Here is a 21,537-nt window from a genome sequence, read left to right as displayed (position 1 = left end):
TTCAGTAAATAGGTATGAATTAAATCCAGAACATGCAGAAGTATGTCAGGCCCTTAATCATGTAAAAATTATTAGAAACATATGAAGGCTTGAGACATTCTAAAAGATGAGCTAACAGCTGATGACATTGATTAAAATGGTAACTATGGTATCTTTTTGTTCTTCTGTGAACATTGGCACATTTTAGAAATGTACTGTACTTATCTGTTTACTCTTTTAATCTTAAACATAATTCCCATAGCTTTACTGTGTCCGAAATCAAGAAAGAAATGATGCATGCATGATTACAACAATCAATAAACCAGACATAATCCTGGTTTTATGTTTGTTTTGCTTTGCTTTTTATTAAATAAATCAAACCATGTAATAAAAATAGACTATTGTTTGCAGTGATGCTTTAGCACTACAATATTGCTTTCAAATGAAATGCAGTCGTAGTACAAATGACTTGCACAATGACATTTTCTGTTCATTACAATATTAAAGGTTTGAACCAAAACACATTCTAAGCAACAAGAACATACAGTAGACTTTTGCGAATGAGAGGTCATTATTCTCATCTTGTTCATTTGATTTTTAGTAGATAACTAACATAATAATCTGATTCAGCACTTTTTTGAAAGAAGCAATGATACTGGATGCTACAGCAGGGCTTGGTAGCTTGTTCCAAGCTCCCACAACCCTTTGCATAAAGACCAATCTCTTATTCTTGAATGAGCTTCCATTTGTACACAGTGGTTCACTGTTGAATCAGAAATGGAGATTATTAAAACCGTCAGTGTCTTTGAGTATATTATATGCTTGAGTTGGCTCCTTTTGTAGTCTTTTGTATTAAAGCCAAAATGATTTAATTCTGTTGGCCTAACCGTGTAGCATAATCCTTTTAGCCAGGTAAAATATCAGATCACTCTCCTCTGGAATAACTCCATAGCATGAATATTGGCTTAGTAATGTGGTAATGTAGTAATGAACACAATATTCTAAATGAGATCTAACTAGTGCATTGCACAGTTGAATTATTTAATTTAAATTTATTATTTAACTAAACATGCTAACATTCTGTTTGTCTTTTTTATTGCTTTTCCACTGTGTCTAAAAAAATGAAAAAGATATGTCAACATGAGCACCTACTGTACTGTATGTCTTTTCATACTGTAGGTACGATAACTTGCTCATGTGTTCAATTTTAAATTTTTAGCTCATGGTTTTGCTACCAAAATGTAATAATCTGCAATTGTTACATTTGCCTTAAATGCATTAAATTACATTAAATGTTATTTGTCAGGTGAATTTTGTTTACATCTTTTTTAATTTAATTTGCTGTTTATACAATGTTTGCCAATTCTCCTAATTTGGTACTCTCTCTAAACTGTAGTGCTTTACTTCACCAGAATCTCATTGTTAACAGACATTAGGAGGAGCAATCATTATTTATGATTATTTGCTACATTTTGAGTCTTATTGACAAATAAAATGTAAAATAAAATATACAAATTATTTTATTTGTATATTTTATTTACACAATCTCCCAGCAGCATTTGTGAAGAGTGTGACCCAATATGAAAACTTAGAAGCATCCAAAAGATTCTTAATTTGCATATCTGAGGTTCCTGGAAACAGTTATTAAAGTAAAATGCCTCCAGACAAAACAAGTCTTGAAAAAGACAATGCTCCATTCATTGAAAGTAGAACAATGTCCAACTAACAAGCACTTACATTTCTGACAATGTCAAGTAGTTTACAAGTTCTTCTTGGTGCACCTACAGGGCAGGTTCTCACCAGTGTCAGATGTCAGTCTGAGGATTATTTATAACTCACTGTAACAATACACCTTTGATACGATATAACATGTTAATGTATTGGGCCATCAGTGTTCATTCTTAAGAGTAACAGTCACAAGATATCATCAGTAGCTTGAAGTAATATGTAATAAGGAAATAAATAAATATATTAAGTTTTTATTAGGATTGCACAACGTATGACTCAACCTCTTACAAGCCAACAGGTATGTCTCATACTCTAAATTGTCAACAACTGGTACCATAATGCAAATATATTCCATGTGACTTCAAGGTGAATTGATTACATCATTGATCTGTGAGTTGGCCAAGCTGGAGATTAGCAGAAAGTTTACAAGTATGACTATGACTTGTCATCGGTCACCTGTATTAGTTTCTGTTAATGCATGGAGTGTGTTACAGTATGTGTATACTATGAGTGTAAGCAATTTACTCAAAATCTCTATTAGTGACGTCTAGTATTATAACAACATTGACTGTTATTAGTACATATTAGTTTTGGTGTGAAGAAACCAAACTTGTAATATGATCATCTTCTATTCACTTTAATCAGAATTTTGTAAAGCAACCCAAAATCATTTATACTGGAATAGCTAGGTTGAAGTGATGTAGTAGCTAACCTATAACATATTATGTACCGCTCAAGTATATTTTAATATTATCGATTTCTTATCATTAGCATAATCTGTTCCTCTTTACACAACCATGATGCTGAGAGTTTAACTTTTGTACCACAGATCTCGTGGGATCAGCTGTAAGCTCAAACCAAAATGACTAAAATGTTATAAGAAGATCATCACAGACATTTTAAAGGAAGACCATTAAAAAGAGAGAGACAATGCAAAATACCTAAGATTTCTGAACAGCAGTGATTATAATGGGCAAATGCAGCAAAACATGTTCAATTTATAAACAATCTTTTTTCTAGAAATACATAATATACTGTAGGTTGTTGCTTAGAGATCAGAATTGTGTTGAGATTGTAAACTAAATTAACAAAAATAGGAAAAAATATGAAAGGCAAAGTCTTTATGGATGACACAGCAAAGGAATTATTAACTTTAAAGTCCCTCTGTCTTCTGTCTGGTTTGGATCCATTATTGAAAAGTTCATACATAACTTTAGTACACACTAGTTTTGTTTTTGTATTCCTGTTTAAGGCCAATGAATGGTGAAATGTTCAAAGTTCAAGCTGTATGTAGTCATTTAATATTTTCACAGAGAATAATGCACTGCAATGCATATCAAAAGATTTTGTGTTAAGGACCAGAGCCATTCATTGTTTCATAATGACTTGATGGGTGTAGGGGTTGAAAAGCTACTGATAGATTCAGCAGTCGGGCATTATTGATTCATAAATGATCTCTACTGTGGACAGTGGAAAACATGATAATGTTCAGTCACCAGCTGCTGAAATTGCCAAAAAGTCTGCCATTTCTCTTGGAAGCTATGAAACTGTTTTCCGTCTACATCCATTCATTTTCTAATTGCTTTATCCAATTGACAGTTGCAAAGGAGCCAGAACCTATCTCGGCAAGTAGTGGGCATGAGGTGGGGTATACCCAGAGTCCATCCAGAGTACACACAGCCAGTTTGCTCAGAAGCCAATTAACCTGCCAGTGTCTTTGGACTAGAGGAGGAAACCAGAGCACCCAGAGGAAAGCTACATAAACAGAGGGAAAACATACAAACTCCAGGCAGATAGCACTTCAGGGACTGAACCCAGGGCCCCAGTGCTCTGAGGCAGTATTGCTAATCACTGTGCCACTCTCCGTCAACATCCTATTACAGTATGTCAAATGTTTCTGCCGAATGGATGCTTTAAAACCTGACCCGCAAGATTATCAGCAGATAGTGGAGAACAGTGAAGAGCTGCTGGAGCTCAGCAATCAGTAGCAAATCAATAAATTTGACCTTGATCGATAGTCAATACATGGCTGTAAAGGCATGGATTTGTGCAGGCAAGCCAGTGGTGGATGGTGATGGATGTTGACACAAAGTGTTTTGCAGCTGTATAACAATGTGTTGGTTACAAAAAGATCTGGATGGGTCCATTTGTAAGTGTGGTTTACAACAGAGGAATTATTCATCCTAAAGACCATACTTGGCCCCAAATCACTATTGATGATTCCATCACCTACAACCTAATCTGCATCACAAAAGGCTTCAATAATTTCTTACAGTCACTGTTTCTTGACCTTTCTGTCTGTTATTGAAGAAATGCCAAAAATTTATGAGAATTAGCAAGACCCTTTAAATTGCACTCACTGTCACTATAATTAACTTATTCAACTAACATCTTTATGAACAGGAACATAACATATAGACAGCTGGTCATTTAATTGGAGCAACCAGAGAGAATTAGCTTGCTAAGGGTACAACAGCATTGCTGCACATAGGATTTGAACCCATAACCTTCCAATTCAGAAGCCTGAACCCTAACCACTGCTGCACTCCTTTTTTTGGTCTCACCACTCTACACTCACTTTCTCATTTTCAAATGGTCTAGTACATACAGAACAGCAGAAATACAATATTATATTATATGCAATATTATGAGAGTTTAGAGACATTTAATCACAGATAAAGAACAGCACCAAACTTAAAGTCTATGTGAATAAATGAAGGAAAGAAACAAGCAACACAACTCTGATTTTGAGTAATAATCTAATGTTGCTGTCCATGTCTTAAGCATTCTCGCCATCTTGGTTTTCATATGAAATTGCATTTGAATATGTTTTTCAAGGCTTACTTTTTGCAGAGCTGCTTAAGTTCTTTCAATTAAATCAGACAACCTTGATCAACAATAGCCAATTTAAAAATGCTGATATGACTGCACTATGTGGTGGTGAAAGTGAGCTGCAAATCCACGCTAGCAAAGCTCTCTTGACATCTTCCCTGTTCTGACTAAGTCCAGGCAGACACACCTCTCAGTTTTTCTGCAGTTATGCTTATTATCTGCATTCCCTGAAACTATGTTGCTTAAGGTGAGACATCGATTTATAGCTGCCAAAGCTTTTACACAGTGCATATTTAATTACCTGTGGTTTTTGAACAAACAGATCTTGCTAAATGAACTATTGAGCAAGACAAATTAGATCAAATCAAAAGATGGCTGTGTTGACATGCCAGAAATACTGTATGTGTAAGGTGGAAGGATTCAGCAACCCACAGCAAAGCAGGCTTTCAATAGAACAGCTTCTGCAATAGATCTGTCAACAGCAACAGGCCTTGTTAACACAAAAGAGGAATTGAGGCCTTTGCTATATTGAAATGGGAGGCACTTTCTGTGGGTTGTGGTCTTACCAGAAGTCTGGCACATGCTTCTCTCTTGCTTAGCCCAAACCCATTACAAAGTTTTCCTATGAAGCAGCTAAAATGCATGTTTTACTCATATGAGCAAAACAACTGTAGGCCAACTTAACACATTTCTGGCACTGACATATATGTGAATGATGTTAATCTGTGACTGCAGGGGTTCGTTGTTATTCTTTTGTTTATTTCAGCCTTATTTTTAAAATGAAAAAATAATTACACTAATTAAACAGAAAGAAACAGGTGAGGTTAGAATGTCTTATTAACAAACACATCAGCTCCAGAGAACCTTGGTTCTTAGAATTAAAACAAGCATCAAGGATTCCTTTTCTTAGAATTAAAACTGCAGTATAATTTGCCTGACTTTACGGTATGTACATTGAATGCCAGAGGTTGTGAGCCACAGGCCTTGGCATCTCATTTACTGCCACAGGAGAAACTGAAGAGTCCCAACTTGCCAAAAGACGCGTTTTCAACATTGTGCTCCTAGGGATGATTTAAAAAAATCATTCCTGTCAGTGTGGAAATGGCAGTGTGTCAAAGGCAAAACAGGTTAAGAACTTTAAGTGAATAATATAAAGGTGGCACTGGTGTTTACTTAGGAGAATCAACAAAGCCTTTAATCATACATTACGTGTTTACTTTGAGATCTTGCCTCACACCCAAGACTTAAATGCATTAAAAGTGTGTTTAATGCATTAAAAGTGTGTTTTAAAGCAACACACTTTAAAAGAAACTTCTTACTTGGTTTCCTTTTGTTTAAGCTCCCATGTCAAGTGTTGTGATGATATTTAGAAGGGAAGTTATATCATTTGTGCTGATGTGGTAACCAAAAGAAAGCAGGGATCCTAAGTGATCTTTTGATCTAGGGATGTTGCATTGTAGTAGGGGGAACTGAAATATTTACATGTTTGAGGTGTGATAAAATATTAAACATACACTTTGAAACATACACACCTGTCCCATGTATGTCTTTTTAGAACCCTGTGCCATTATATTCTGCTGATGTCCTTGGGGAGTTTTTAAAACAAATGTGCTTAATTTGAATTAGTAGCTTTAAAAACAGTTAAAATGCACAAAAACAAGCAGGAAATAAGAAGGGCAAGACAGGATGAAACCTACAACTTCTGAGTATTAGTCAGGTAATTGAGGAATTGTTGTGCTGCCATTGTTTATACAGTATGCAATTTTATTTTTAAAGATCGCGTACAGCATGCAAAGGAGGGCAAGGCAATATGCTCAGACCAGGAGGTACGTGAAGTGGAACTGTAGAATCTATAGAAGAGGTATCTATTATCTAGTTTCTTATTTCATACAGACAGGAAAGCTATTGAAACCAATCCACCTAAACAGCCAACATACACCGCATTTGTTCCTTTTCAAACCAAACAGCAAAACTGCGCCATTTATATTAAAGGTTATAGCTTCTTTGATTTTGATGTGGGCAATTTAACAAGTAGGCCATAAACATTCCCTTTCTGTTGAGGAGACTGTTAGCTCTTATTTTTCTTAAAATTACTTGGAAAGTACTATGCAAGAAAGCTACAGTACATATGTAAGCCAGCTGCCAGGTTTCACAATGAAATATTTTCTTCTCTGTTTATGCACTATTACTTAAATTGTGAAATTGGGGATTTTAAAATATAAATGAAGTGAATATTTGTCTTTCTTCTTTTGACACTTGCTTGCCTTATATAAATATAATGTTAAAATGTTCTACTGAATGATGAAGTAATAAGGATATAGTTTTTTATAGCTGTTGTGCTTTGGGAGAAGTGTAAAATTACACCAGATGGGCTCTGTCAAAATTATAGTAGAAAGAGATTAAATTTCTCATCTTCTCTTTCATAGTTTCAGAGTGCATTTAGAAGTGTGTCGTTTGTGTATTATAAAACGTCACAGGCTATAATATACACTCAATATCTAAAGAATTGTTCAAGAACTTATTTTTGGAAAATAAAGTATATAGATTTTGGATAGTGATTAATTTTGTTCTGCATCATTTTGTTTAATTGACCACTCATGACTGATGTAAGACTTTGCCTAAGCACTAAACCACCTCATTAGCAAGAGATTTGAGGTGATTTAACCTGTTTAGTTTGTGCTGTTGGTATGTCAGAGTCTAGATTAAGTTCAATGTCTCTTAGTGTTCACAACCCACCATGTCTTACCTGGATAGATGTTACAGTCAAACACAGTCTATTGATCAGGTCCTGGGATCTTACTTGTTGCTCTTACTGTGGACTATACTGTATGTACTGTAGATTTACATGTCCTCATGCTATTCATATAACAATGGTTCCCTTGAGATGCAATATCATATTGTCACAGCTATCTTTTTATTGCCCTATTCTGCAGACATGAGCCCCATTGAGCATCTGTGAGATGAGCTGGGATGGCATGTGCCATCTAAGACTCAGACCAGTGAATATGTACATGCACATCTAGGCTCTATGAGAGATTGAGTCCCACAAAACAGCATCTCCAACCTAGTTCAAAGCATGAGCCCCAGGCGAACAGCTCATATTACTTTCACAAATGCTACTAGCTTTATTCTAATACTCAATTTAACTGTCCCCTTTCTGCATCAGGAAAAGCGACAGGTCTCATGAATAACAAAAACGTAAGGCAAATCTTCACTACACAAGGTAAAGGTCTCAGTAGAACACAGATTTTCATCTCGATCCCTACCAAGCCTGGGGATGTCATACTCAGTGACATGCCCTACTGCATCTGAGACAGGATGTGGTCTCCAGCCCCTGACCCACCTACCAGCAGACTCAAGGCAGTAACCCCGGCCATTGGTGCCAAGGGTTCGAGGTTCTTCAAAGCAATCATCTCTAATCTGTTCCAAATCTTCCTGAAATATGGTGGAATGTCAAAAGTACATGGAATAAGAATATCAAAGACAGCATGACAACCTCAGGAAACCATCTGCAAACCATTTTCATTAAAATGACACTTTTGAAGGTCATTTCTCAATGCAGTAGTGAATTGGAATAAAGGTTTGTGATGTGGCTCTCTTTGAACAAGAGGCTGTGTGCCTTCACCACCACAGCCTCCAGGTATTCCCACACCTTCTCAATCATCCTCACATGTCACCTATTATGCATATACCCATCATTTTTCACAATTTTACAGTTTAGGAACAATTGTATTGAAAACTGCTATTTCACAGCACCTTAAATAAGGCACTCCCTGACCAGTATGAATGACAGTGCACTCTTAATTTTTCTGTACAAAACTGCTGTACTTTGCTTTGATTTTTCCCCAAGAGAAAACAGCATCCCTTACTAGACTGGCACCAGCCTATGTTCTTGTGACCTTTGGGTGTTTATGAATCCCCTTTAAAGTAATAAAATGTGCTCCATTCCAGCTTTAGTTATTTTCCCTGGATCACTGCCTACAAGAAATATTAATAGCTATTTTAATCAAAAGAATTGCCTATCCAAGCTTAGATCCTGCCAGCGTGTGGTATAAATGGTCACATATAGAAAATACTAACCAGTACAGCTGTTTTTCATTTATGTTAAAGAAAAAGGATTTAAAGGAACTAAAATTTCTATTGTCATATTTATAAATTACAAAAGCCAAGGCCAAATTATTCCACTGTACACAACAAGTTCTTCCAGTTTTTAGAATTGCTTGAAAATGATACCCTGTTGGTGGAATATAAAGATGAAACTGGAATTCAGTTCTGGTGATACTAAATATCCGTGCAGAAAGAACAGTTCCATAGGACTCCAGCTGCAGGTGTTTTTCCAGTAGACCTGATACTTAGGCCCCTCTGAAGTTGTCAACCACAAGCCAAATCCATAGCCTGAGCAAAGGTTGTACGAGAGGTTTCATAACTTCCATACACAGAGATGCAGTAACTGAGGTGATCAGTTTGCTATATGGGGTAAGACAACCCCCACACATTTGCTCTATGGATTTCTAACCTTCTGGGACATAAGGAGAATGTTCTGAGGATAGGTTTTACAATGAAGGATGTTCTCCAGTTGGTTAGCCTCTAGATTCACTCCAATAAAAGGTAGTTGCCCAAAACACCTCAGACAGACTAGTTGAAGTAAAGGTTTCCTGCAGTTGATAAATCTTAGATGAGAAATAAGGGGTATGGTTCTAATTCAACACAGGAAAGCATTTAAAAAAAAAAAATATACTTTACAGTAATAGCAGAAAGAAAAGGTTTCACTATGAACACCAAACAAAACTGAAATCAGGAGTAATTGCCAGTTGGGTGAAGAGATGTGGCTGGTTCAAAATGGGTAAACACCTCTAAATGGATAACAAAATGCAACAGCCTTAGTTCTGGCCTCAAGTGGTAGCCCTAAATAAATGCACACAACTCAACAGGAATCTGAAAGATGAATTTAAAATAGTCTGGCCAGGCCAAATTACTGTCAATTGTTTTAGCAGCAAGTACCTAGACTGTCTTTTGCAAACTCCTTTGAGCTCAAAAGGAAAAATACTGAACCTAAAATTTAGACTACACACAAAGGATAAAACAAAAAAAGTGAGGACAGATGGAAGGATGTTAAGCTGCTGCATAAGGAAGCAGAATATGCTAGTCTAAAATAACACCTAGGAGAAAGCTCATGAAGGAGCTGGATAAAGGGAAACTGCAGAACCACAGAAATTCTAATGACAAGCTAGGAAAAATTTCCACATTTGATGCAAGGAGTGGAGGCACTCAGAACCGTATATACTGCTTGAGGGGCAATGGTGGCAACTTTCAACAAATGCCTTTTTTTTTTACAGTCCGAAAAAAAAATAGGTTCCCTAAGCAAATGGCAAGGTAAAGGTCCTTCAACATTGTACAGCATGTACTGTACTACACAAAAACCCAGCACAGTATGCAAAGACTACTGAAGCGTATCCATTTACCATAGCCTCCCTAAAATATTTCCTTTTCAAGTCTTCACAGCAAAGGACCTGAATCATATTATAGTATTGTAACCATAAGCACCCTAAGAAATTAGAACATTTACCAATGCATCTGAATGATTGAAGACCTCGATCCCGAGGCCTATAAAGTTCACATCCAACTTACACTACTTGGTCAGCTTTTTGCCCAAAAGGAAAAGGTCTCCTAATCAGTAGTTCAGCTTTGCCAGCTTCCAAGCATTAACGCATGCTAAACATTAATGAGCAAGAGACTTAAAGATGGAAATAAAAGTTTATTTGTCCATTTCTTGGAAGCAGTTACAGAAGACTCGAATATGGTCACAAGAGGAAATCCAGCCTAAAAAAGGGGGGAAATAAAAAATAAATAATTAAGGTATGACTTGATTAAATCAGCTAGTCACCAAAACAGCCAACTTGCATACCTTATACTAGTAAAGAATTGAGGCCAGTTTATTGGAGTTCAACAGGACCAGATGACACAAGTGTTCTGCGTTTCTGGTCTACACTACGACCTAGAGAGAACAGCAAGTTAAAAAAAAGCAGAAGATGCAGTTCATGACAAAAGCAGTTGAGTAAGGAGGGGGGGGGGGGGGGGTCACCTAGTCTTTGCTTTCCAGGAACGCACTGTCCTTTGCACAAACTGTCTAGTGGCTGGTTTGCATCACATATGAAGACACTGCAGTGGAAGAAAATCTGAAAAAGAAGAAAAAAAAAATCAGAACAGCACCCATTTTGGAGTCCAAAATGAAAGTGGTGAATCATCCCTTACAGGTAGTTTCAACACAGCCCCATCTTTCACAAAGGAAAACATTTTCACTTCAAATCTCTTAAGGTGGGAGGGGTATGTTACTCTCTGGTCACTAGATACAGGATGGAAGACAGTTGTGTTTGGATCTGCAGAGTTCTCACAGCTAGGGAAAGAAAAAAAATACTTCAGTGACATACCAGAATATGGCATATTAATATGCTTTGCAATATTGGGTACTTCCACACCTGTCAATAATAACATCCCATCCAGGAGAGCTGTTCATATCAGAAGAAGCAGTAGCCCAGCAGTTTTCCAAAAATAATTCAACTTGTGGATCTTTACTGTACAATAGCTCCACCTCAAAGTATAATGGTTCTCTCAAATACTTCACTACTGGATAGTCAGGCACTCCATAGAAGTTGACATAGGAAACATCTGCAAAGAAAACCAAAGTGCTTAGAAAAAAAAAAGTAAAAAAGAAAAGAAAATTAAGTTACTGCTTTAAGGACCTACCAAGTGCAAGCCTCATGACAACTGTAAAGTTACCCAAGCCTGGCTCAGCAACAGGCCCAGGGTTACCCATAGACTCAAAGTAGATGGTCCTGCTATCATTAATACGATAGTGACAGACTACACTAAACCTGCAAAACACAAGTTCAAACCATTAGCATCTGTGCTTATGTATAATGGGAGTTCAGACAAAGTTAGCACTTACCTGTAAGATGTTCTTGAGGAGGTCCATAAAATTTCATTCTCATAAGTCATGATGTTGTTATTGTTAAACTAGAACAAAAGAGACATAATTAAGGACTGTCCGCAGAGAAAAGGGTGGGCTACAATCAGGAAACTACACTTACCTGTCGAGTTGTTTGGCAAGAGTTGGCATTAAAATAGAACACTGCTGTACCAGCACCAGACTGAGCAGGTCTGCAGCTTGGGTCCCTGAGGGTGAGCTGGCTAGGCATCATGTCAGGTACAGACTCCAGCTTCACTGCCAGGGCGGCCATGGACCCATTGGAAAAGCATTCTGATGACAGACTAGTTGATTAGAACTTTATATATATATGGAAAAAAAAAACCAATAAAAGGGTAATTACCAATCATTTTTAGTGGAAAGCTGCACGAGAGTGAGAAGTTTGCATAGACCCAGGATTTCTCAGTATCCTCCAGAGTTAAGTCCAGCCGAGTACGGATTTCCGAAGACCTAATTAACTACAGAAAGAGAATTGTTACTAGCCATTAAGATGTTCACTGGGGAGGAAGGCCAAAAAAAAAAAAAAACCAACTTACTTCATAGGCTACATCAGGAGAGTTAAATGGGACAGTTAACCCAGAATGGGTTGCATTCTCCCAATAAGCATATTCAGCAGCCATTGAAGAGGTGAGGGATCTCTTGCCCACAATGAGTACCCAGTTTTTTCCCAGATTCCCATTTGTTATTACAACAACGAAGGAGATCAGGTTGCAGTATCCAGTTACAGAAGGTGGAACTGGAAATAAAAAAAAAAGGGTTAGTATGTTTTTTTTTTTAAAAAAAATCTCCTCAAAACAGTGAGCTACTTACCAACATCCTTTAAAATGGCTTCAACTTCAGCTGGGTATGTAAAGGACTCATTTTCAGGCAGCACCACCAAGGTATATACCAGAGGTAGAGTGTACTTTCTAGTGTCAGGAGAAAGCAACTACAGGGAGAAGAAAGTAGTAAAAGATTTCTCCACTGGATTAAAAAAAAAAAAAAAAAAAAAAAAAAAGATTGTGGGGGGGGGAGAATAAAACTCACCTCCACCAGTACATTAGGGTCTTCAAATGGCACTTGCAGAGTGTAGGTCACAGAACCATTGGGAAAGGTATACTCTTGAACATTATAGCCTCGCTGGTTGGCCTCTGGTACAGTCAGTGGTCCCATGGAGAAGGAAATTTGCACCAGCTCCACATCAGGCAAGAATGTGCCCAGTGTTACATTGAACACCCTCTCATCAGGAACAGTGTCTAATGAAAAACAATAGTTACTATACAAGTCACAGGTCAGTTCAAGAAAGTGCATATTTTTCCCTCCCACTTACTGTTGATAACATGTGGAGGCCTTGGCATGAATGGCGTAGTTATGGGATGAAGGATTGTGTACTTTGTTTTATCAAGGGTATCATCTTGCCAGGAGTGTTCCAGGAAAGGATCAATAGAGTAAGTAATACCATATACATTGGACTTCACATGACTCTGAAATAAGGAAACAGAATGAAGGCATGGAGGAAATAAAGAAAAAAAAATCCAGTCATTCATGCACAAGCAACATTTGTACCTTATATTGTCCTCCAATTGCCCCTACTGGAAATGTAGCCATGATCAAGTTGGGTCCCACATCTAAAGTGTAGTTCCGGTCATTAATTGTTGAAGGGGACAGTTTGTCACCATTCACTCCCAACACAATATCAAGGTCCCTGATAGGTGTAGTTGGAACAAGGGGGGGTAGAATGCGTGGGATGTTCCAGGTAATCAGCTCTTCAGTAAACATGGTGCCATCTGAGAAGATATACATAGCAGTTACCATACAATCCAAATATGGAGTTGGGCATATGATCTTTAAGGGCATCTTTACTCACCAATAGGACAGGCAACTGCAGTGTCTACCATCATGATCAGCCATTTCTGTTTGTAGAAAGTAGTGGACCGGATCACAGACATTGGAACGCCTTGGATCTATAAAATTGGGAACCATTAGGGACTGTGCACCAGGAATGTCAGATATTATGAATGCTTGAGCCAATACATACAGTCTGCTGCTGGCTTTCTGAAGAGTTGTAGGCTGCTCGCAACACAATCCTGGTATGCGTTGTGTTGATGCTGTAGCCTGCCTTCATAGCTTGAGAAACAGTCATGGACTTCTTTTCAGCAAGATAAAAGACCACTTGCCAGACATCATTTTCAGCAACAATTGCCTGGAGAATAAAGGTGGGGAGAAAAGGGTCAAAGGAAGCTCCAGTTGATTCTGAGGATCTTGAAGCAAATAAAAAAAAAAAAAAAAGCTTACCTCAGGTACAGCCAAAGACCAGTCATCAGGCTCATCCTGAACAAACTCTGGATCAATGAGTGGTATTCCCCTCCTGACAGATACCTGTGGGTCACAATTCAAAGCACACAGTAAGCCCAACATTGCACTATATCAGATTAAGGCAAACCCACTGACCAAGAACCCAGCTTTGAAGGATACAAGTATGGTATTCTACCCCCACATTCCCCTAACTGCATTAGAGATTTAATTAGGCTTTTGGCCCACAATTCAAGTAGGAGTTGTTTCTCCTCTTTCTACTTATTCCTTAGGCTTGGTAAAAGTGCACAACCCATGCCCCCCCTCATAGAGCCCTGGCCAAATCAAACCCGATTTGTTAGCTGAATAGCAGAACACTAGTTTATCCTTACCTCCATATAGTTTCTTTCACACAAGATTTCCCTTGCTGCCCATGGAAAATAGTCACACGTAAGGCTCTGGATGTATTTGGTGGGGAAAGACAGACCCCCATTTGAAGATACCCTTATTTGTACAGTGAGGGTGAAGGACTCATCCTTCTACAAGGAGGAAGGAAAAGAGCAGGTTAGTATTACACTAAATTAAAAAAAAAAAAACAGGGTAGCAGGGAGGTACTTACAGTATTTTTGGCAAAGCAGCTCAGCACAGAAGCAATGAATTGGACATTTCCCCAGAAGTCAATGGTTATGCTATATCCACACTGAGTTGCTAGTTTTGGTGAAATTGGTATGAATTGTCCAGATGAGTCTAAAAAAAAAAAATAAATTGTTCAAGCTACTACAGAATAAGCAGGGGCTTAAGTATACAAGTTTTAGAAGCATTTTGTATTTCTCAGGGAGGAATGATAATTAGCAGAAAATTACACCTTACCCATTACATCGAATTCGAGATGCTTCCCCCAAAAAATAGACCCGTCTCCCTCCATCACCATTACATTCCCTTGACATCTGGTCTTCATGGGCCCTATAAATCATTAAGTCAGCGTCAGAACACGCAAAAGCGCAGATACCAGTGTTAGTACACAAGACACACGAGCACTTACCTGGGCTTTGCGTCCAAACTTCCGTTAACAGTGCTAGAATTAACGTAACGCTAAAAGACAAAACAGAAAGGTAGTTAAAAAGACAACCGATAAAAACTCAAAACAGCCCACATTACAACCATAATTTACCCAATCCGTAGGCAACACATCCTGAAATCCAGAAGCATCGAGTCGAGAACCAAAGGTTGTTTTTTCCACAGTAGAAACCAAAAGAAAACTGAACAATCTGATGAGCTTAACTACTGACTCTACCCTGCGGGTTTATAAAGCATGAAGGTCTCAGCTAATATCAATTGAGAATCCACAGCATCACAGCTGTTTCACATTTGGACAAATAGTTTCTCATTACTGTTATCAAAAGCGTGTCTCTTCATTAATTGGATTACCCATCCTAGACGTTTCTGGTTTTCTAAACGAAACGTATTTCAAATTGTATTAGTTAATTGATGTGTTTTTATTATGAATGAAAACGGTCAGAATTCATTTGTAATTGAAACAAATCACAATCACGATGTTGTCCAACAACTGCTTTGTTGTTGTCATGATGACGATTATTATTATTATTAGTGCATGCGCTTTTTAAAGAAATCAGATCATAACCAATTAAACTAGGCATGAGATCACTGCTAACAGTACAGTACATGAACGAAATACATATCTTCCATATATTAAATTATGTTTGATTTTTCACCCGTTTTTTAAAACTCCAGATGCTTTTTTATTTTTGAGTAAAACAGTGGATTAAAATTACCAGTGCCAATGCGCACGCAGAAATCCTCGATCACGTTTCCACGAAATATATTACAGTATGTAAAATATTTACAGTATGTTCAGATATATGACTTCTAGACATATTGTAGTATCATTTCAATGACTCCCTCTAGACTGATTCCTGCCCTGCTAGATCCCAATTTGTTATTGCTAACCAGACCCACGTATATCTGGTATTGTAAAAGATCCTGCAATTCAGCTATGCTATATGTACTTGTCTGCATTTCTAAATTAGACCTTTCTTACTCTTACCTTGATATTGAGTGAAACCCTTCTTCATCAAGTACGGGGTTTGTGACCACAAACTTTATTTTCTGGCCTGAAGACCTCTGCATTTTCTATGAAAGTCCTGTACTTTCAGAATTTGGCAGTAACTACTGTACAAAGTGCCATTCTCAAGATATTTACTTTTTAAATTAACATTTTATTTGATGTTCAAGACATGTTTGATACGTGGTGCTTATGTTTCCAGTGCTTGCTTATTTGATCATTTGGGGAACAAGCAGACATTGTTTCAGGTTTGGGGATTTTCTTTTCTGTTTGATCAGGAGAATGAGGGAGAGCAGTAATGTTAGTTTTACTATTTAAATGTTGACACACATTCATCCATTTTGTTACTTTAATTAATACGTGACACTTCAGGTTGTGACAACTCTTCTTTCAACTGTTACCTGGGTGTGTAACAGGTTCCATCAGGAGGTCAAGGCTAGGTCATTACTCTTGTAACATTGTTACAGCACATCTATAATATGTAGTTTCTTTGTGGGAGGGCAGACTTATGTCCTTACTTTTGTAACACTTACATCTGGAATGGGTGTGTAACAGGCTCCATCAGAGGTCACACTAAGTCATCAGCATGAGATTTGTAATCAGGGGAAATAGAAAAAAGGTAGAGAAACCATTTTCACACACAAAGTTTATTCATGCCAGAATCATACCTACCGGATATGAGTCCTACTGTGTAGGCATGATGCATACTTGAACATAACAGTGCAGACCAGGAATCTTGTGAGGATCTTGATGGGTCTGCAGGTTTTCAATTTGACTCGGCTCTTTAACAGTTTAATTCTGCTCATTACATAAGCTAGTTATTAGTTCAGTTAACTGGACAACATTGTGCCTGGGGAAAAAATATTTTCAGATCTCCAAATTCAAAAACCTAATAATAAAGTGAGGAAAAATACTTAATACCTTAATACTTAAACAAAAAGTATGCAAATAGTTTTAAAAACACTTTTTTACAAAATAACACTTTTATTGTTTTTTTTTTCTCCAAAAGTAAGAAAGAAAAGTTATCATAACTAATTTTAACAAATATGTCAGATTGATTTTGGTGTGAATGTTACTGTTGCACTATAGCAGAGAAATCTAAGAATAATCTTCTATCCAATTGTTGTATTGTACAATCAAAGCTAGACTTCATCCAGTAAAGTTCTTCACACAGAAGACTTAGTGGAGCTAGAAAAACCTTGTGGGTTATAACATAATGCAGGAAACAACAGGCGCTCAAACTCAAAGGCTCTCTAACTCAAACCATTCCAGAGCCTTAAAGCGAGGAAAGGTCAACATGTACCTTACTGGCAAGATGTGGAATTCCTTCTAACTTTCGGAAAAACTCTTTCAAATTCAACATCTTACTTCTCTCAGTTAGAAAGGTGAAGTTCTTTCCTATTCCTATTCTTTAATTCAAGTTGTTTAAAAAGGAAAACTACTGTATGTTTCTGTTTGTCTTCACACACTGTAGTTGTCACAGGGTAGCAGGCTGACATTTGTGTACAAGTCCATTGCAAGCAGCCATACAGACACAAACACACCAGGACACATTTTCCCAGAATCCAATTTATGTATTGGAATGTATTCGAACTGTGGGAAGGAAACCCATGAAAACATGGGGAAAAAATACAAACTCCACACAGGTAGTACCAGAGGAATTGAACCCAGGTCCTCAGTGCTGAGAAGTAGCAATGTTCATCACTGCACCACCGTGTCACCACCAAATGCTAAAATCATCTGTTAAAATCATCATGCCAAAGTAAAACCTTGCAAGTTTCCTTTCTTCAAGTTTTACAAATCCAAATAGTCAACACGATTTCTGTTTTCAGAAGTGGTACAGTTGCTATGGTTGAAGTAGGTCAGGAATAGTCAGAAATGTGAGTTATTCGGATTTGTGCTGTGTGTTGAAACACACATATAAGGTATCGCTTGGTTTTAGCACAAAGGGTATTACTGAACAAATAGTAATATAAAAATAAGACTATAGTGATAAATTTGGTCATTGTTTATCTTTCATGGTCCATAAATCCAAAGATTATGATCAGGCCAAAACAGGATCACACTGGCAGTCTGAGCAGGTCTCACAATATATTAAATCGTGTAATGGGCAGTCTAGTCACAGTGAGCTCTCTTCGTCACTCTCAGTTCAATTCCTCATTTTGACATCACTTTGATCTCAAAGTGTCGGGCTCTTTTCCAGATGGGCCCGACACTTTTTCCTCTATTTGAACCAGTCAAGGGCAACAGGAGGGCTACCAGGAGGTGGTATCAATGTTGCATTTCTTCAGGTTTGCTTTCACCGTCTCATTGAAATGCTTCTGCTGCCTTCCTCTGGTGCGTCTGCCTTGACAATGCTGGAAGAAGACAGGCTCATAAAAGAGGACCGAGTATCACATCCAGGTGACAGGACCAAACAAACAGAGCAAATGGTGGATGTTGTATTTTAATAGCTGAAACACAGGCCTGCCCACAATTTAATATTATTAGACAACAGTTACAATTAATTCGCATTCATTTTTGTGGTTTGCAAATGCCATGTGTTCGATTCCAGCCTGGGGTGGTGTTTTTAAATGCTTCCTCTGTGCCCCTGTGGATTTTTGTGGGGTGCTAACGCTTTTCACCACAATCCAAAGACATGCTTTCCGGGTTAACTGGTGTCTTTAGATCGCCTCCTGTATGTACACGCCATTTATTTCCACCACGCACTTTTACAGCGCGGATTCAGCTGCGTGTGAAAGAAAGAAATTAAACAGCAACGAATACAGTTCATCCTTAGCAACTTTGCTGTTAAAGATGTTCGTGGAAATGTCATCAAAAGTGACCTCCCTTATGCACAACCCAAAGTCGTAGAGTTTTGCCAGACACTGGTGAACTAAGTCTTTTAAAGCATCTCCTGACAAGTTATTGCTTAATGAGTACGCAAGGGGCAATTTCAAGTTTCCATTTACAGTGACCAGCAGGAAAACCAAAGCTTCACTTGCAGCAGAGTCCTTGGGGGTACCCCCCAATGGGTCCCCCAACTCAAAATCTTCCTCATTAGAGCTGTCCCAGTCCAGATCTGCCTGAACAGTCCCACCATTGATGCGGAGGTAAAACTCTGTGTCCTGCAGGGAGTACCCGCTGAGCCACTTGAAGAGTTCCTCTTTGAAAGGATGGCCAGCTGACACATCTGCCCACTCCCTCAGCACACTGGGGTGGGGCAGATCCAGGTGCTGTTCTACGTATTTGTAAGCCTCTGGGGCATGTAAGTGCAAGGTGAGGCAAAAGTGCCTGGACTCAAAGCTGTAGTAGCGGCGGTGAAGGGTCCTGGATTGAATCCTCATTTCTTTCTTTAGGGCTTTTAAATCCATGCCACCCAGGGTGCTATCTATAACATCTGAAGCCAAACCAGACGGTACAAGTTTCTTTCTCTTCAGGCACGTCACCAAGTCTCTCATCTCCGCCCAGCGCATCCCCAGCCTGCGCTCTCGCTGCTGGCTGGCTTTCAGCTTCTTCCTGGCTGCCTCCAGCTGCTCCTTGAGGTCTGAGATCTTCTCTTTGGCCGCCGAGAGGCTGACCAGACAGTAGCTGTGGTCTTCATACACATTGACAGGCTGGGCTGGCTTCTCAAGAGGGGTGGAGATGGGGGCCAGTGCTTTTCTGCTGGTGGCAGTCTCCCGAGGACTGGATGCCTACAAGAGAGAATCAACAGGAAGGTAGCAGTGTTAGGAAAAGAACAGGGACTGTTTAGCAATGTTGAAAGAATCATATTTTCTCTAAGTGTTAACACAGGTTACTGTTTTTTCTTACACTTTTCTTACTCTTTTTCTGCTCTTTCTTTTTGACTGATTTTAGGACAGTTTAAGATACCACTTGTGGCACGTTATGATGCCATTAGTAATGAGAGAAAGTCCAATTTAATCCTTGAAGCAAAACTGAATATCACATACATGCTCCTTGCTAGCATTCTGGTTTTGGAACCAAGCTTCAGTAAAGTACATAGTACTCCAGTATACTCATATTTACTGGGGGTGTAAAAAAATATCTTGACTCGGTTGGATAAAAACAAAACCAAAAATAAAAATCAGCTTGATTGTACTCGTCAACGAGGGCAACAAAATCACGTCTGATACTGTAGTATTTTCTAAGAAGTAGCTCTAAATATTAGCTTTCGGGAATCATATACTGAATCAACAAACAAAAGATGACCAACTTTACCTTTTTGTGTTTCTGTCCTGGGAAATCAAAGATTGTGGGCACAGCATCTTCTCTCAACCTCACAGTTTGGCCCGTTCGGTCAAAGCATGATGCCTCGAAGTGATTGGAGCAGAGAAATGTGTAAAGAGAAGGAATGAAATCAGCCCTCCTGACATGTCGAATCCATGCAGTCCTCCTCTCCTTGTTCAATGGGAATCTGGGTGGTTAAGAAAACATTTGCAAAAATGTTGTGTTAATCCAACAGGCTCGTGTCAGCAACCCATACTAACCCATTTTGAGTTATACAATGCTTTCCAAACCTAAAATGATTTTTTTTTTAAATATGATACTCTACAAAATTCACAATAAAACAAATTTCTAGGAGCAGGATGACAACAAAATATTCAGTAATTACACCATTTGAGGTTAAACAGAGAATCACTTGGTCTGAGAGATTTTTTTTCAGCAGTGTCAGATGGGTTATTAAGAATGTGATATAATTAGTATTGTTGACATTTACACACATGGGAATCACAATATTTATATAACTCTGGATACAATTTCAATGTGGTATCTTTCTCTATAAACATTTATATGATCAAAAACAGTTAAACAGGTGACAGTGGTCAGCATAACTGCCTTACAGAGCTGGCACCCAGGGTTCAATTCCTGGGGTGCTATCTGTGTGGAGTTTGTATGTTCTCCTCATGTTCATGTGGGTTTCCTCCCAATTCGAAAGAATTGCTGGTGGGAACAAAGATTCCGGGAAAACTGGCCCTGGCATGTGTGTGTGTCTGTGTTTGCCCTGCGATGGACTGGCGTCCCACCCAGAATGTATCCTGCCTTGCACCTGCTGCATGCTGGGATAGGCTTGGCTGAAACGCATGCATCCTAATAGCAAAGCACTTCATGGTTCGTGCCATGATTCAATTTAATTTAAAATAGCACAGTGCAACCCAATGCATCTAAGTCAGCTCTATTTTCATAATCAGCTCGCAAAAGAAGAAAAGTCCTTCAACAGAACTCCTGATGGCAGTTACTTCAGCTCATAATATTTCAAGCACCAGCTTTGTTAAAACAAAGTAAACGTATCCTACCTGTGAAAACTCACACCGCAGTCCTTAGTCCTGATGTTAGTGCAGCCGTATGCAGCGCAACTCGTGGGCATACTCCAAACAGCAGAAAAGATAGCCAAATAATACCTTCTAATTCGGGATAGCGCTTCACCAAGATGACAGCCCACAGCTTCATACGAAGTTAACCAGCTCCCTTGCGTTATTTCCGTATTATTTCATAGAAACTTACCAAACCTTGCAAATGCGCACTAAATGTTAATGTAGTGCTGCTAAAGATACTTCTTTATATATATTAGTATTCAATGTTATTTTTTAGCTCAATAAACACTCTCAAACCACATATCTCAAGCAAAATCTTCATCTTTAAACGTCGACATTTCTGCGCTTGTCCCTTTCTTATGACG

The 21,537-nt window shown here is 38.4% G+C and overlaps 2 protein-coding genes across 2 annotated transcripts; both read right to left on the bottom strand.

Annotated features, from left to right (window-relative positions):
• Positions 1-10,274: 10,274 nt before the first annotated feature.
• LOC148675094 (uncharacterized) lies at positions 10,275-15,118 on the bottom strand. The gene is made up of 22 exons (XM_088626096.1): positions 14,967-15,118; positions 14,838-14,887; positions 14,666-14,758; positions 14,415-14,542; positions 14,188-14,334; positions 13,799-13,882; positions 13,542-13,706; positions 13,371-13,467; positions 13,070-13,290; positions 12,834-12,987; positions 12,551-12,759; positions 12,335-12,452; positions 12,061-12,260; positions 11,868-11,982; positions 11,628-11,797; positions 11,486-11,553; positions 11,284-11,411; positions 11,016-11,205; positions 10,792-10,933; positions 10,622-10,715; positions 10,445-10,534; positions 10,275-10,359 (listed from the first exon to the last, which is right to left on the bottom strand). Exons 1-21 carry the CDS (start codon positions 15,002-15,004, stop codon positions 10,473-10,475), a joined length of 2,673 nt encoding a protein of 890 aa, XP_088482222.1. The 5' UTR covers positions 15,005-15,118; the 3' UTR covers positions 10,275-10,359; positions 10,445-10,472.
• Positions 15,119-17,431: 2,313 nt separating this feature from the next.
• On the bottom strand, positions 17,432-21,530 carry LOC148675093 (THAP domain-containing protein 2-like). The gene is made up of 3 exons (XM_088626094.1): positions 21,155-21,530; positions 20,079-20,274; positions 17,432-19,552 (listed from the first exon to the last, which is right to left on the bottom strand). The coding sequence occupies exons 1-3, from the start codon at positions 21,223-21,225 to the stop codon at positions 18,590-18,592; spliced, it is 1,230 nt and encodes a 409-aa protein (XP_088482220.1). The 5' UTR covers positions 21,226-21,530; the 3' UTR covers positions 17,432-18,589.
• Positions 21,531-21,537: the final 7 nt, after the last annotated feature.

The sequence above is a fragment of the Lepisosteus platostomus genome, chromosome 3 (assembly GCF_059453375.1).
Source record: "Lepisosteus platostomus isolate fLepPlt1 chromosome 3, fLepPlt1.hap1, whole genome shotgun sequence".
NCBI lineage: Eukaryota > Metazoa > Chordata > Actinopteri > Semionotiformes > Lepisosteidae > Lepisosteus > Lepisosteus platostomus.
Note: the sequence above shows the minus strand (reverse complement) of the source record. Positions and strands in the feature narration are given on the sequence as shown.

Excerpts from the sequence above, each read along its gene's own strand:
- LOC148675094 (XM_088626096.1), bottom strand. The coding sequence starts at position 15,004 with ATGCTTCTGGATTTCAGGATGTGTTGCCTACGGATTGG. Across the intron at positions 14,888-14,966 it reads ATGTGTTGCCTACGGATTGG|CGTTACGTTAATTCTAGCAC; the intron begins GTAAATTATGGT and ends TTTGTCTTTTAG. Across the intron at positions 12,988-13,069 it reads CAATTGGAGGACAATATAAG|AGTCATGTGAAGTCCAATGT; the intron begins GTACAAATGTTG and ends TCCTTATTTCAG.
- LOC148675093 (XM_088626094.1), bottom strand. The coding sequence starts at position 21,225 with ATGCCCACGAGTTGCGCTGCATACGGCTGCACTAACATCAGGACTAAG. Across the intron at positions 20,275-21,154 it reads TGCGGTGTGAGTTTTCACAG|ATTCCCATTGAACAAGGAGA; the intron begins GTAGGATACGTT and ends TTAACCACCCAG. Across the intron at positions 19,553-20,078 it reads CAGGACAGAAACACAAAAAG|GCATCCAGTCCTCGGGAGAC; the intron begins GTAAAGTTGGTC and ends TCTCTCTTGTAG.